Raw genomic sequence first — 15,219 nt, 5'->3', positions numbered from 1 at the left:
TCGTGTTCAATTCGAGTAACAAATTATTATAATCATGAATTTCCCAGATGAATTCCCCTGAATTTATATGCATAGAGTGTTCATATTAATATGATCAATCATTCGGATAATATTGTAACATCATTACAAGAAAGTTTATGGAATCGGATAGCAACGTTTGCACAGTATTTTTGTGGGACATGAGAGCACATCAGACATATCGAATTGCATTCTGAATACGAGGAATGTCCTTCTGATATCAAATAATTTTGATTTTTTTTTTTTTTTGGACTGTCAAATGTCAAAAATATCAATTTGTAATAATTTGCCATAAAATTAATGTTATATCGCGAATTAAAATAAAAATCAAATATTTTTGATATCAGAAGAACATCTCGTATTCATAATGCAATTAATTCCATATTTCTTATGTGCTCTCATGTCCCACAAAAATACTGTGCAAACGTTGCTATCCGAGCCCTTAAAGAAGACCTATAAAATCTTATCTTCTGGAAGTGTCGTATTTTTCATGCAGCAGCCATTAGTGAAATATCCACACGTCTTTTGCTAATATGGTGAATATTGTTATATATGACACTCATGAAACAGCACGAGAAGTGACAGGATATTGTTTGCAATATGACTAGGCCATATATCGTGGATAATTATGCCCTTGAACCGAATATTAATAATAACACAACTTGCACAAGCTTATGCTATATAATGTATGATGAGATTGTTTTACGATTATATCAGCAGTGAAGAGGGAAAAGATAATACGCGTATTTGAGCAAGGGGATGATGTAAACACACCCCACCCACCCCTCCTCACTATAATGTACTCAAAGAAGCAAAAGTGAAAGTAAAGTAGACTTTCCTGTTTATGGATGTCCTCACACAAAAGCTTTTTCTAAAAAAGAAAAGCACGCTTCAAGACACCCTGTTGGTAGAGAAACCGAATTTTGACTAATTTAATAATACCAACCCGATAAACTTGTGCACTTTTTGCTCAAATATTAGTGCTTGACCTGAAATGTACCATTTTAAAGATTTCTGTATTGTTTTGCTTAAATGTTTTAAAATCGTAACTGAATCTTGAAATAAAATGGTTGGTTTTCATAATAATTGTTAATTAAAAGGATTGTAAAAAAGGGACTATTTTTACACTTTCGTTATTTTAAAGTAAACTGATTTCACAATCAAACTGAATTCGAAATTTTGACCGGTCAATAGTATTTAAAGTTACAAAATTACGTGTGAGCAGTTCAAATTTTCTATTTTCGTACGAATTTAAACTTTACGTTAAAAAGATATCAACTATTGACAGAGATTGCATTGGGACAATAATGGCATGACTACAGTATAGCTTAGATATTCATTAACACACTTACCAATAGTTTCGACTCCATAGTCCCTATTTCTTCTGCCTCTCTGCGTCTCAGATATTGTGGAAGCATGAACTCGTTCTATTGACGCCTGTGAAGAGGAATCTTTGGTATCTATTTCAATTCCACCACGGCAACGCTTACAGCTGACATCTTTAGAAACTGCGATTGGATACAACACCATCAGATCATCGTCGTCTTCGTCGAGTCCTGGTGCCGGGGCAAGTCTGAATTGTGTATCTTGATACATTGCTTTGTCAAACACTTCTGGTCTTGCTAATTGTATCTGTCCAAGTATTGGAGCTGCGGATCTGCCCTGAACAGGTTCAGGACTTGGTGCGCTTTCGTAAGTCTCTGGTCTGACCAGTTTAATGTATCCTATCATTGGATCTGGAGAATCGGGGCGTTGTTGTGAAAGTACTTCTTCGTGGTGGCGTCTGATGACTGCCTCTTCGTGCTGACGTCTGATGATGTCATCGTGCTCCCTTGAAGCAGGAGCTGCTGCTGCTCTCATAGCCATCACTTTTGCGCGTCGAAGACCCGTACTGTATCTGAATCGCTCTCCGAATTCAGGCATTTGAGATTCATCTGAAATCGGCTCTCGCTCAAGAGATACCTCTCCCATTTTAGCTTTGTAAGTAGCTCTGCTAAAGGAACTAGTCCATGCACCGTGTTTTTCAGTGAGCATTTTACGTTCCGTATCGGTATCTCCATAATCATACAAGTCCTCATCGCTACTATCCGTACGAGCAGGTGGAGCAGATTTGCGGAGGATAAAGTTCCCAGTGGAATCAATATCGGGAGCACCATGATGGAGTTGTACGATTTCATCAGTGCCTTCGGAGGTACTGACGCTCGGAGGACCGATCAAAAAGTTATCATCAATGGAGATTCGGCTCTCTGGATCCGTAAAATCATCCCATTCCATATCTATAACTGTATTGTCTTGCGTAACCAAACTACCTTTTGGTCTCCTGTGATGATGGTCAAGCTCTTCCATCGGAATCATCTCGTGCATTTTTCCATTGACACCAGTAAAGTATCGATAAGTTGAAATATCACCATTCTCGCTTTCATTGAGGGAGATAGAATCAGGGGTATGACTTACAAATCCGTGGTTATGTATTCCGAATTTGGCAGATGAGAAATCGACGGATCCAACGCCATCTTTAGGTGATTTCAATATCGGGTATTCTTGGTCGTCATCCAAATCTATGCTAACCATAGACGTATCATCCATATCATATCTTCCATGTTTATTTAATAGATGGTCGACCCTGTTATCCCAAGCACTGTTGTAGCTATAAATCGTCGGGAATTCCGGTGTGTAATTATCCGCGCCATTAACAATAACATTGGACCTTCCTTTGGTATTTGGCTCCAAAGATGTCCGATACAAACCAGGAGCAAACATAACTTTATCTTCTTCTGTTCTGGACTCACTGATGTTATAAATTGCACTTTTCTTAACTTTCTCGGCCTTTTCCTTTTGCTTCGGTCCTCCTCCTCGGTAGCTCCAGCTCGCTGCATGATAATCTTTCGGTTGGTGAAACTCTTCTACGCTACTCACATCACTATCGGAAGAGGTGATTTTAGAGCATGGTTTGTTGCACAAATGTCGGTAACATAGATAGATTCCAAGTTCAACGAGGAGCGTTCCAATCAAGACAGCTATGCAACTGCCTATCAGAGTCCCAATGGACACCGTTCCCGCACATGATGTATCTGGTACGACAGCTTGAGGGGCAGCTGGAGGTGTTAACATAGCCAGGATTAAGAGGGCCACACTCATAACGTAAACCGATGATCCCGCCATTTTTCAACTTGTTTCGCTGGAATATGGTTGTTTGCGATGAGGCTTACAGATAATGATTTGGTGGTGAATTAGGTTGGAATATACTTCATGTCTGCTATCGATATCTGAAAAATACAAAACATATAGAATTTATTTTACTGAGCTATCACATATATATTAAAGTATGGGTTTTTTAGGAAAAAGTGAACAGTTACCCAACCCAAAGTGTTACAATAAAACTATAGACAACTTATGTAAACGAAATCCTTGCCGGCGCATAGCCCATCTGAAAAAAGCAAGGAAATATATGCCGGCATGGGATTCGAACCCACGAACTTCCGTTTATTAGGGAGTGTTCATTAATACTTTGGTAGGGGGGGGCTGGTCTTCCTAAAATTTTCGCTCGAAAACTTTTGACCCCCTCCATGAACTGCTAAACTTTTTGACCCCCCTCTTTGACAGACAAAAACTTTTTTGACCCCCCTTATCGTATAACAAACATACTTAATAGTGTTGTTTCCAGTGATGTGGTATCTGGGTCACATGTCATTGAGGGAGGCAAATATTTGAATATTTAGGGTATGAAATTTGATGTTAGGAATGAAATCCCTGTTTAGGGTGTCGTTTTAGCCAAGGGTTAAATCCTTGTTTAGGGTGCTTTTCAAAAGTTGATTTTCGCGGATGGTGTACAGGCCACAATGGGAGTGACCCCTCACGCAAATGTACACAGGTATCAGTTTTGGCCCCCCAAGACTGTGGTACCTGGGCCTGTGCCCACTCTGTCCTATGGTAAATCTATCCATGGGCCTATGTGTACAAAATAATTTTGCAAAAAATAGTAAACTGAAGTGTGCAGTTTACGTGCAAAGAAATCCAATTTATTTGCAATATTTTCTTGATTTAGTTGTATTTTGATCAGATTGGCATGTACATAATCATATTTGTAGCCTACTTTGAAGAGATATAAAATTTTATGATAAAAAGTGCCAGTATTTCTTATGTTGCTGATCATCTTTAATGTTATATTAGTGTACACTAAGTGCCATCATTTTTTCAAACAAAAGCACTGTTAACCCAAAACTTGCCCATGTTAAAAGTGATATAGAGCCCGATAGAGGGTCTCAATGTGCGCGAAGCGCGCGAAAATTTTGGGTTTTGAAGAGGAAAACTTTTTTGGCCCCCTTTCCTACCACCTAAAACTTTTTGGTCCCCCCTCTTTTAAGGTCCAAAACTTTTTTGGCCCACACCCTCCCTTTTTACCAGCACCCCACCAAAGTATTTCTGAACACGCCCTTAGTAGGACGCGTAACCTCATCAACTATATTTGTTTCCTTTTCCGGGAAAAGTAAAATAAGCACATAAGCACATTAAGAAAGTATATAGAAATAAGCACATTATTTTCAATACAATCAGTCTTTAATTGCTGATGGCTGAGCCGGGGGCTGAGCAATCGCCTACATGCACTATTATGATTCCATGACAACTTGAAAGAATGCAGTTTATGGAATTCGTATAATAATTTTCAAAGGAATATCCTTGGAACAAATGACACTTGTTTTTCAGTTTGTTCAACCAAGAATGATACAGACTATTGTGGTTTTATGCCGAAACCATTTGCTGTCTTGTTGCTGGGCAAACTATATCATTAATTCTATAATGTGTACAATGCATAGGTGTTTGTAGCATTCAGTCAACATATTAACAATTTTAACAACAGCAGCGGTTTATCAACATTTACGTTTTCAAGATTTTGGTGCTAATTAAACAGTCTGTGGGTCTGTTGGCAATAGCTGATTATTCTGCATACCTTGACTAGACCTGAATGAACTGCAACCGACCATTTATAATTACGTTTGATAATTACGGTGGTAATAACCTTCTCGTGTACATTTACTGAAAAAAAATTGTTGAAAAAATAACTGCACGAAAAGAACGCATCTCGGTGGAAGTACCCAAGCTGGAATGAGATCAGTTTTGAGTTAGTATAACTTAAATTCCTGGGTTAAATTGTGCAACTAGACAATTTTAACACGTACTCTTTCAAAAGTTGTATTTTACATTATAAAAATCCCATTAGACATAATAGGGCCTATAAGGGATCTCGTTTTAGTTGTTGTTGTTATTGTTGTTTTTTTATATCACAGACGATTTTGAATGGCATAGTGATATTTCTTCATGGTGTTTACCTCATTATTACGTTTAAAATCGCTTACCCAGTGGAATTGATGGAGCTTTTGAAAGTAATTGATCAGTTTACATTTAGGCCGAGCAAAAAAAATACATGTTTCTCGTCCGCGCCCTCCTCCTTTTTTGAAGATTTTTCAAATTTCTTTTTATTTTTTAAACTTTCAGTTATAACTTGTTGAAAAAGATGTTTCAGAAGTTGTAATTTATTTTGTGGCTTTGTAAATGCAGAATACATCATTTCAGAAGAGTTTTGTTATCACTAGAGGGGCCTACCTCTCAAAACAATAGAATAAAAAGGGCCTCCTTCTTTTTCTCGGATATCAATCTGTATGTCGAATACCCAATTAAATATGGTGCCAAATACAGGTATTTAGCGTCATTTTCCAATAAAAAATAGAAAATAAAAAGCCCCTCATCCTCCTATTTTTCAAAAACCCGGATGAGAAACATATTTTTATTTTTACTTGGCCTTATCGAGCGTCGTTCTTAACATTGGCCATCTATTTATCTCGAATTTGGTTAGGATCGCATCGTAAACTGAAAAGTGCATTGATCGTCAACTTTGGCAAGCGATGCATATCCATGTCGAGTAAAAGGACTTTACCATGTTTAAGGGGGTACTACATCCCTCTATAAATTTGTGTCTATTTTTGCATTTTTCTCAAAAACTAATAACACACTGGTTACAAAATTTATGTATATTGTAGGGGCAAGGAATCCAATTACTGCACTGAAATGTCAGTGACTTAAGACAAGCGGTTAAGTATATATGACTGGAAACGAGGTACATCCTAGCGGTACCTTATTTCTGATCATAAATAACAAACCACTTGTCTTGGGTCACTGAAATTCCAGTGTAGTAATTGGATTTCTTGCCCCTATAATATACATAACTTTTGTTACCAGTGAGTTATTATTTTTTTGAGAAAAATGCAAAAATAGACACAAATTTACCACAGGGGTGTAGTACCCCCTTAAAGGGAGACTCCGGCAATCATAACATTATGCCTTATATGTTAGAAAAATAATTATCAAGCACGAATCACATTGTTTTATTTAAAACAAACTCATATTGACCATAAAAACGAATAAAACAGTCGGCTCTCAACACGCGATATTCAAAATTCCCGCGCCGAAATTGTCTAAGTGCAATGACGTAATGGTTATTTGTGTTCAATTGTCGTCAGCCTTCATTGTATTACTGGGACGTCATTGCACTCGGCGCCCGGGAATTTTGAATATCGCGTGTTGAGAAACGGATGTTTTTATTCGTTTTTATGGTCACTATGAGTTTGTTTGAAATAAAACCATGTGATTCGTGCTTGATAATTATTTTTCTAACATATAAGGAATAATGTTGTGATTGCCGGACACTTCCTTTAAAGACTTTTTAGTGGATGCAGAATACTCGATGTAACATATCGACGTTATTTGTATTTCCAGTTAAGTTTAAGTTCCAACGAATGTTTGATGACGTAAAATCGATAATATATTTCTACCAGATATTATACCCAACATATTATCGATTTTACGTCATCAAACTTTCGTTAGAACTTAAATGTTTATACTGGAAATTAGTCCTTCCGGAAGGACTCAACAGTTAGCACGACAATTCACAATTCAATCAAAAATGTTAAAAATATCCAATTTTAATCATTTGTCATAAAATTTGTATTTATATATCGCGAATTAAAAAAATCAAAATTATTCGATATCAGAAGGACATTCCTTGTATGAATTCAATTCGATACGTCTGATCTGCTCTCATGATGTCCCTTTCATGTCCCACAAAAATACTGTCGAAACGTTCATACCAGAGCCCTTAGGGACCGTTCACAAACACTTGTAAGGGGGATGCAAAAAGGGGGGCCTTGAAAAAAATTGACCCTCCTAAGGGGGGGGGCCTGAAAAAATGACCTCAAATTTTCCAGGGAAAATTGAGTTTATATGCTTTTCTATGGGGTTGACCCATAATTTTCATGTCAAAAAGGGGGGCCCTGAAATTTTTGAGATCTGTAAAGGAGGGGGGCCCGAAAAATTTTCGCGATAATTTTTTTGCATCAGCCCCCCCCCCTTACAAGTGTTTGTGAACGGTCCCTTATGTCCAAAACAAACCTTTGAACGCGTGGAGCACAAAATCTCATACCCACAACTTGACATGTTGAGGTCAATATTTGCGCTAAGAACCTTAAATAGAGGTCATTGAACTGTGCCATTGAACAGATGCCATTTAGCTCATACACCAAGCGTATTATGCACCAAGGTAATTTCTTAAAATTGATCAAACTTCGTCAAAGTAATTTCTTAATAAAGTTGTAAACTTTTGTGATTAAGTCTTGCGAATGAAGATTTTCAAAAGGAAACAAGTTTTAAAAACAAATTTCGATTCTTTAGCATTATTATTTTATTGAATTTTGCGGCTCGAGTAAGTCTTAGGATTTTAATCTGCTTTAAAGTGTGAAAATCGCACGACTTGAATTATATATGGTGACTTGACATCCACTGTAAATATGACTTTACCAGGGAAATCACATCATTTGTCATGTTTGTATAAAGCCAAATTCATTACACCGTGTGAATACTGAATATTACTTGGTATAGTTGTAAACTTGACTTGGGTTTATTTTGAAAATTAATTATCCAGTACATTTTTATGACAATTGAATATTTGATAACATACCTGATAAGAGACTAAGTATTTTAATCGTGTCTATTGTCATTGATCATTCAATTGCAAATGTATGCAGAGTGCAGGCTGCGCCTTGAATCAAAGCAATTCGGCATAACATTTGAAAGTGACAGCATTGCTACGTTATTGCACATGCCAACTATATTTGATTTTCAAATAAATCACAATTTTTCAATATTTTAAACAAAACTGGACTTCGTAACAAATTGGCTAGTCATATTAAAATATATGTATTCTGTAATGCATAATTGTTTGGTATACTTTCAGATTCCTCTGTTGATGTAAGTCAATTAATTCAAGACTTGAAGTGCCATAACAAGTGTTGATTTAGACATTCCATTCAATTTAAGAAACGGTACTAAAATATTTCAATTTCAAATAAACAATATTTGTTTTGGGTCAGTATGACTTCGGCAAATGCGGAGGTGGGATATGGAGTCGAGTATTTTAAGTATGCTTTAAAAAATCTTTGCGCTGAAATATTTTTTTACGATTGAAATTGAAATGTATGTTGTTGTTGTTGTTTTTGTTTTTCTTTTGGGGGGTTCTGTTTGTTTGTTTGGGTTTTTTTTTTAACCAATTTGTTTTCTTTTTTTTTTTTTTTTTGGGGGTTTCTGTTTGTTTGTTTGGGGTGGGTTTTTTTTTTGGGGGGGGTAACCAATTAAGTCGACCACTCGCCCACTGAAGTACAGAATCAGCGCTACAATAATATCAGAAGAGGTGCCCATGTAAGTCAAATGTATCCTGTATTATTTTGTGGATAACAATTACTGAAAATGTTATAAACTGAATGTATAAAACATAAATTTTGTCTTTTCAATGGAAAAATCCGATGACAAATACAGTTTTAGGGCCTATGATATGTGCATAATAATTATACATGCATACATAGTATTGAACAATGTACCCTATTCAGGGACTGCAAGCTAACCTGAAGGGAAAAGCCTGAAAAGTGTGTGAATCTGGGCCAAAAGCCTCCAAAACGGGCTGAAATAAAGAAAAGTGCGGGAATTTGGACTCCATGAAAGCAGGAATTCCTGCTAAAGCAGGAAAACTTGCATCCCTGCCTATAATTTTGGACCTGGTAAATATGAATGCTCTTCATATATGGCGTTGTCTTTTTTAAAGACACTTTTTGTTATGATACGTGTACATGTACCTGCTTATCGCTCCAAATCTTATTGTCCGATTGTAGGTTCTTAAAAATATTTAACATTTTTTATGTGGGAATTGGTTGCCTGATCTCCAAATTGCCTCTTAGCACGTACTTGAATCCCCTTTAAAAAAAAATACGAGTAAAAACATAGCAGGTCTGACTGAGAGGCAGATATTTGGAATGTTTTGAATCAGTTTGTTACCAAAGTAGGACGCCGCATAATAATTAAGGTTAGCAACTATTTTAAACTGTTGCGATTTGGTAGTTCACAACATCTTGCGAATGGTAATGAGCTTTGGTAAAAATTGCATGGATCATATCATAGCGAGTGTGTAGAAGAATTCAAATATCACAGTTTATATACTTTTGTAGGTCCTGTGGCCCTTGAGTTATGTTGTATATAAAGAGGGCTGAAACAACAACACTTTTGTAAAACGTATATAACTCATTAACAACAATAAATCAATCAAGTTTTCAAAGTATGATTTGTAGAATGATCTTTTGCAAAACATGAAAGTGTTATTTTTTAATAATATATTGATTAAAATAATGAAATTCGATATTTTGGCTGCTTCGACCAACAATAACCGTCAATCACGCAATGGTTTTTGGAATACCAACATAAAATCAGTCCCGGTCTTTGACATCAAACAACACAAACAACAATTCATTTGATTGTCCTCAATCATTCTTATACGTCGTGTTATTTGGCAAATATCTTTCTTTTGAGTCTCAGAAGTTTGAACTATTCATACCTCTCTTCGTGGGAATGAAGTAAGTGTACGTACGAAATACATCAAATGTTCATAATCAAAATACCTTCCACGGTTCTAAACAAGCTTGACATTCGTGCAGTGGCTCTTAAAATACATTGCTGAAAATGCATAAAATAGCAAAATCTCATTTCTGAGCTTTTCTGTATACGCAATCTTTACCAATAGCCAATGCAATACCATAATATGTCCATGGATACTGGTATGGGTAGACGTGTAAAAGGTGATTCAGGTGAACTTTTAATTCACCCCTTCTTATTATTGGTGATTATTTCATTCATAGGGTAATAATACCCCAAGTAAGATTAAACATTATTAACAATTGTCCCATGCCAGAACTAACCCCTATTTTCACTTTTCCTACTCGGGTTGAGCTAATAGTAATAAGCTAAACTATTGCTCATTTCTACCAATGCCAATTCTGGTCTCATTCTTGACATGGAAGCAAACAAAAATCCAAAAGTGAGAGTTGTTGATCATGTTTGACTCAAAGCAGGTATAGCTTGACAATTTCATCCATTCAATATAATAAATACCGATCTACAAACGTAGGCTATGTATACGAACAAAAATGTAGGCCTACAAGAACTCATAAGCAAACTTTAAACTTATTTTCGATTAAGCTGTTTCCCAAGTTTTCGAATTTCTTAAGGGGGTACTACACCCCTGGCCAATTTTGTGCCTATTTTTGCAATTTTCTCAAAAATTAAAGCGCATTGGTGACAAGTAAGATATGTATATTATAGGGGCAAGGACTACAACTACTGCATTGAAATGTCAGCAACTCAAGGTAAGTAGTTATTGATTTATTGATCAAATATTGGTTTTCCCTCATTTTTGACTGTAACTCCACACAGCTGTTGTCTGTGCTGAAATTTCCAGTGCAGTAGTTGTAGTCCTTGACCCTATAATATACATATCTTACTTGTCACCAATGCGCTATAATTTTTGAGAAAAATGCAAAAATAGGCACAAAATTGGGCAGGGGTGTAGTACCCCCTTAAGGGAGTTGAGTGAATTTTAAAGATATAACCTTTTTAAAACCATCCGGGTTTTGACTGCCTCCATGAACATGATGAATGATTCCATCTGATATTCAAGTTTTGGAGTATGTAAGGATTGGAGCGATTGCCGAATAGGGTGCAACTCTTCTAGTCTTATTACAAGACTGCCCTACCCCAACCCTAAACCCTAACCCTAACTCCGTAAACGAGGACTGGACTCAAGTGGATTAAATCTCACTTAGAAATTGGTCGAAGCAGCAAAACAAAAAAACATTTTTATTAGGCCAAATAAAAAATAAAACATGTTTCACGTCCCCTCCCGCTTCCTTTTTTGAGGTTTCTTCAATTTTATTTTTATTTTTTGAAATTCAGTTATAACTTTTCAAAAAATATGTCTAGGAAGTTGGGATGCTTTCTATAGCCTTGTTAAGATACAAGAAACATTTTAGGAAGGTTTTGTGATCATTAGAGGGGTGTAACTCTCAGAACAACAAATAAAAAGGGCCTCCTCCTTTTTCCAGGCATTATTGTATGTACAGATTGTACGCTAAAACGGCTCTAAGTATGGGTATTTACACCGATTTTGCGATAAAAATAAAAATAAAAAGCCCCTCTTCCTCCTTTTTTTTCAAAAACCCGGACGTGAAACATGTTTTTTATTTTACTTGGCCTTATCTAAATCAATATATAATTGAAAAATAACACTTTGGTGTTTTGCAAAAGTTCATTCTACAAATCATATACTTTGAAAACTTGTTTGATTTATTGTTGTGAATGAGTTATGTACGTTACACAAAAGTGTTGTTGTTTCAGCCCTCTTTACAACGTATTAAACTCAAGAACCACAGGACTTACAAAAGTATATCTGTGATATATTGGAATTCTTTTATACACTCGCTGTGAAATGATCAATGCAATTTTTGCCAAAGCTCACTACCATTCGCAAGAAGTTGTGAACTACCAAATACCTCGTATTTACATCTCATATTTTAGTAACTTTTATCTGTATAGCCTACATTGTACACCTGCAACTTTTTAACTCGAGGTCAATTAGCCAACCTGCTTACATATACACCATACAAATCACACACACAAAACAATATAGATTTTTGATCATTTTTACATTTAAATTACAAAGAAATATAGGCCTATATATCCCTAGGGCACAAAATATTCAACAGAACGAAATATCACAGACATTGGTCATGAGAAAGTCAGTGCGCATCATATGGCTCGATGGAACTCTTTTTGAACTGGTTTAATCGGACGGAATTAACCAAATAGTCAAAAATCCTGATATTTGACCTTGTAGATCTGAAGCAATGGTAAAATTGTAATTTCTTTTGAGACAGTAATAAACAGAAATAACTTTTATTCATGAAAATGAAAATTCTTTTTAATGGGTTCAGAAACTATTGACCCAAAGATGGTGTAGGATTTTCTAGACACCTAGCAATTTGTGTTCAAAAGATTACACACCGTATAAGGATATGTTTTATTTTTTCTACAAATAGGATTAAATTCAGCCCACTTTAACAAATCGGATTTAAAAATCAGTAAAAAGGTGTAAATTTCTGACAGTTTCGCATTTTTGCCATCTTTGTGAAACTTACCGTATCGCATAGGCCTATATTTAAGAATATACGTTATAGGCCGACATATGATATAAGATATTGCAAAACAAAATCCAATGAATACTTAATTAAACTTATGACATCTTTGGTATCGTTGATATCTGTCAATGCCAATCACAAAGGAGTCGCTCAAGCATTTACAACAAAACTAATCTACATTATGGCAATGAAAAATACAAAAAAAAGATAGAGTATTAATTAATGAGTCACAAGAGTATCAACTTGATGAAAACTTATCAATTAAATGCCTAATTGAACTGAACAGGTGAATCTTTAGATTTGCTTTAAGGGGGTACTACACCCCTGCCCAAATTTGTGCCTATTTTTGCTTTTTTCTTAAAAATTATAGCGCATTGGAGACAAGTAAGATATGTATATAATAGGGGCAAGGGCTACAACTACTGCACTGTACATTTTATTTCAGCACAGACAACAGTTGTGGGGTTACAGTCAAAAATGAGGAAAACCAATATTTGATCAATAAATCAATAACTACTTGCTTTGAGTTGCTGAATTTTCAGTACAGTAGTTGTAGTCCATGCCCCTATATATACATATCTTTCTTGTCACCAATGTGCTATAATGTTTGAGAAAAATGCAAAAATATGCATAAAATTGGCCAGGGGTGTAGTGCCCCCTTAAAGGCCGAAATGCTTTTGATTAGAACAAGAGCCAAAAGTTCCAAAGTTTGAATGTACGCTTCAATCATAACAGACCTGTCACACTATTGACATGATTGAGTGATCCAGACATGAAACACTTCAGGTACAGTGACTTTCCCAACACAACTTGTCACCATGATAATTTTTACTGACCAAATAAATGAGTTCTGAACTTCTGACAAGGAAATACATGTATATAGGCTAAATATTATGCTACATCGAATTTTGTATATAGTTACTGCATGAACGGTAAACATAATCAGTCATGGGAAGTATATTACATTTGAACTAAATTGGACAACAGATAACAATATTATACCATCAAATTTGAACTAACAGTAACAAGTATAATTTTCCATTATCTAAACCTAAGTAGTAAATAGTCATCAATTTTAATTTCAACAGCAATTGTGCCCAAATCTAACTTATTATTTCATTTGATTCCATTACACTTTCACGCTGCGTAAATCCATTGAATGTAACTAATAGGCCAGGAAATAGATTTTCAAAGGAAATTCCAACAAACTGACAAATAACCATGATATATGTTGTTCCTAGCAACAGCGGCACTTCAGTGACAGAATATTATGCTTGACAATTGTATCAACAACAACTGAACAATTGGTGGTACATTGCATATTGATCATGTTGAACCGTTTTTTTCTGTAGATTTTACCATGTTTACAGTCAAACTATGTTCTGATTTAGGTATTTTTAGGTAGATCCAATATGATATAGGCTAATATCCAGATTCCCTTACTACCTAAATTTGTTGAAACTTCGGTTCTAACCCCATGTAGCCATGGTAGCAATAGCTGTGTTTTACACCAACTGTGCGGACAGTGGTATATATGTTTAAATGAAAAAACAGCATTTTCACGAAATTTAGGGCCATCAATAAACCAAAATGGCTGAAATGCACCCGAATTTAAACTAAATGGCTGAAAATGCACCCGAATCTGCCTGCACTTCCGTACCCTCATTTCAACTAAGAAACCCGGGCCGCTTTTGGTACGCAAGATATAATACTGAAAATGTACATTAATTGTGCCTATACTTATTGTTTTAATCTTACATTCAAAAAATAAAAGACACTCAAACATGCTTGTCTTGTGACTCTTGTCTGTGTAGGCCTATTAGTACATAGTTCTTGCTCAATAGCTGCACCCATGGAATTACTTTACCTGAATGTTTCTGGTATCCAAACTCATCCCTAACATTTAGGAGATCAACTATTAAGCACTGGTTGTTTAAATGTGGGTTATTGAACTATGTCATTGGAAATCATAATCTTTAGTTTGACTCGTATTAATTTTATCCACACAACCATTTCAATGTCACGTTGAAGCAACATGGATGGACAAAATAAACACGTACAGCTGAGGTAGCGCATGCATTCCAATACTTTTGTTCTGGGATTGGCAAATTCTATTCAGGTACAATTGTCTGTGCATTCTCAGCATATGACTGTTTGCATGCTTCATTGTACTTTATAGTTTTTATTGCCAGGTAAGTCACGTGACGAGAGCTCACGTGACACATATGGTGGTTCGATTAATTTGTGTACATGTATAAAGTGGAAGTTAAATTCAGACATTTTTCGATATTCAGTCCTAGAATATTAGTATTGCAGAACAATACCTTCATAGGGTAATAGTTATACACTGGGTATTATTTCCCACCATGTGGTAAATTGGGCTGGACCAGGAATTGTACAAAGTCAGTCATAAGCACACGTATTCAGTACATGAGCCCTATCCTTTACTGTGGGAGATAAGTACGTGTATTTAGTACATGAGCCCTATCCTTTACTTTGGGAGATAAGCGCATGTATTCAGTACATGGGCCCTATCCTTTACTGTGGGAGATAAGCACATGAGCCCTATCCTTTACTGTGGGAGGTAATCACATGTACATGAGCCCTATCCTTTACTATGGGAGATAAGCACATGTAT

The 15,219-nt window shown here is 35.8% G+C and overlaps 1 protein-coding gene across 1 annotated transcript in view; it reads right to left on the bottom strand.

Moving 5' to 3' along the window:
* LOC140138265 (uncharacterized) overlaps positions 1–15,219 on the bottom strand; it is a 59,188-nt gene that overhangs the window by 32,019 nt on the left and 11,950 nt on the right. The window contains 1 exon segment of the mRNA XM_072160179.1: positions 1,371–3,284. Within this exon segment, the coding sequence (XP_072016280.1) occupies positions 1,371–3,180 (1,810 nt within the window). The 5' untranslated portion in view covers positions 3,181–3,284.

This window comes from Amphiura filiformis, chromosome 17 (genome assembly GCF_039555335.1).
Source record: "Amphiura filiformis chromosome 17, Afil_fr2py, whole genome shotgun sequence".
NCBI lineage: Eukaryota > Metazoa > Echinodermata > Ophiuroidea > Amphilepidida > Amphiuridae > Amphiura > Amphiura filiformis.
Note: the sequence above shows the minus strand (reverse complement) of the source record. Positions and strands in the feature narration are given on the sequence as shown.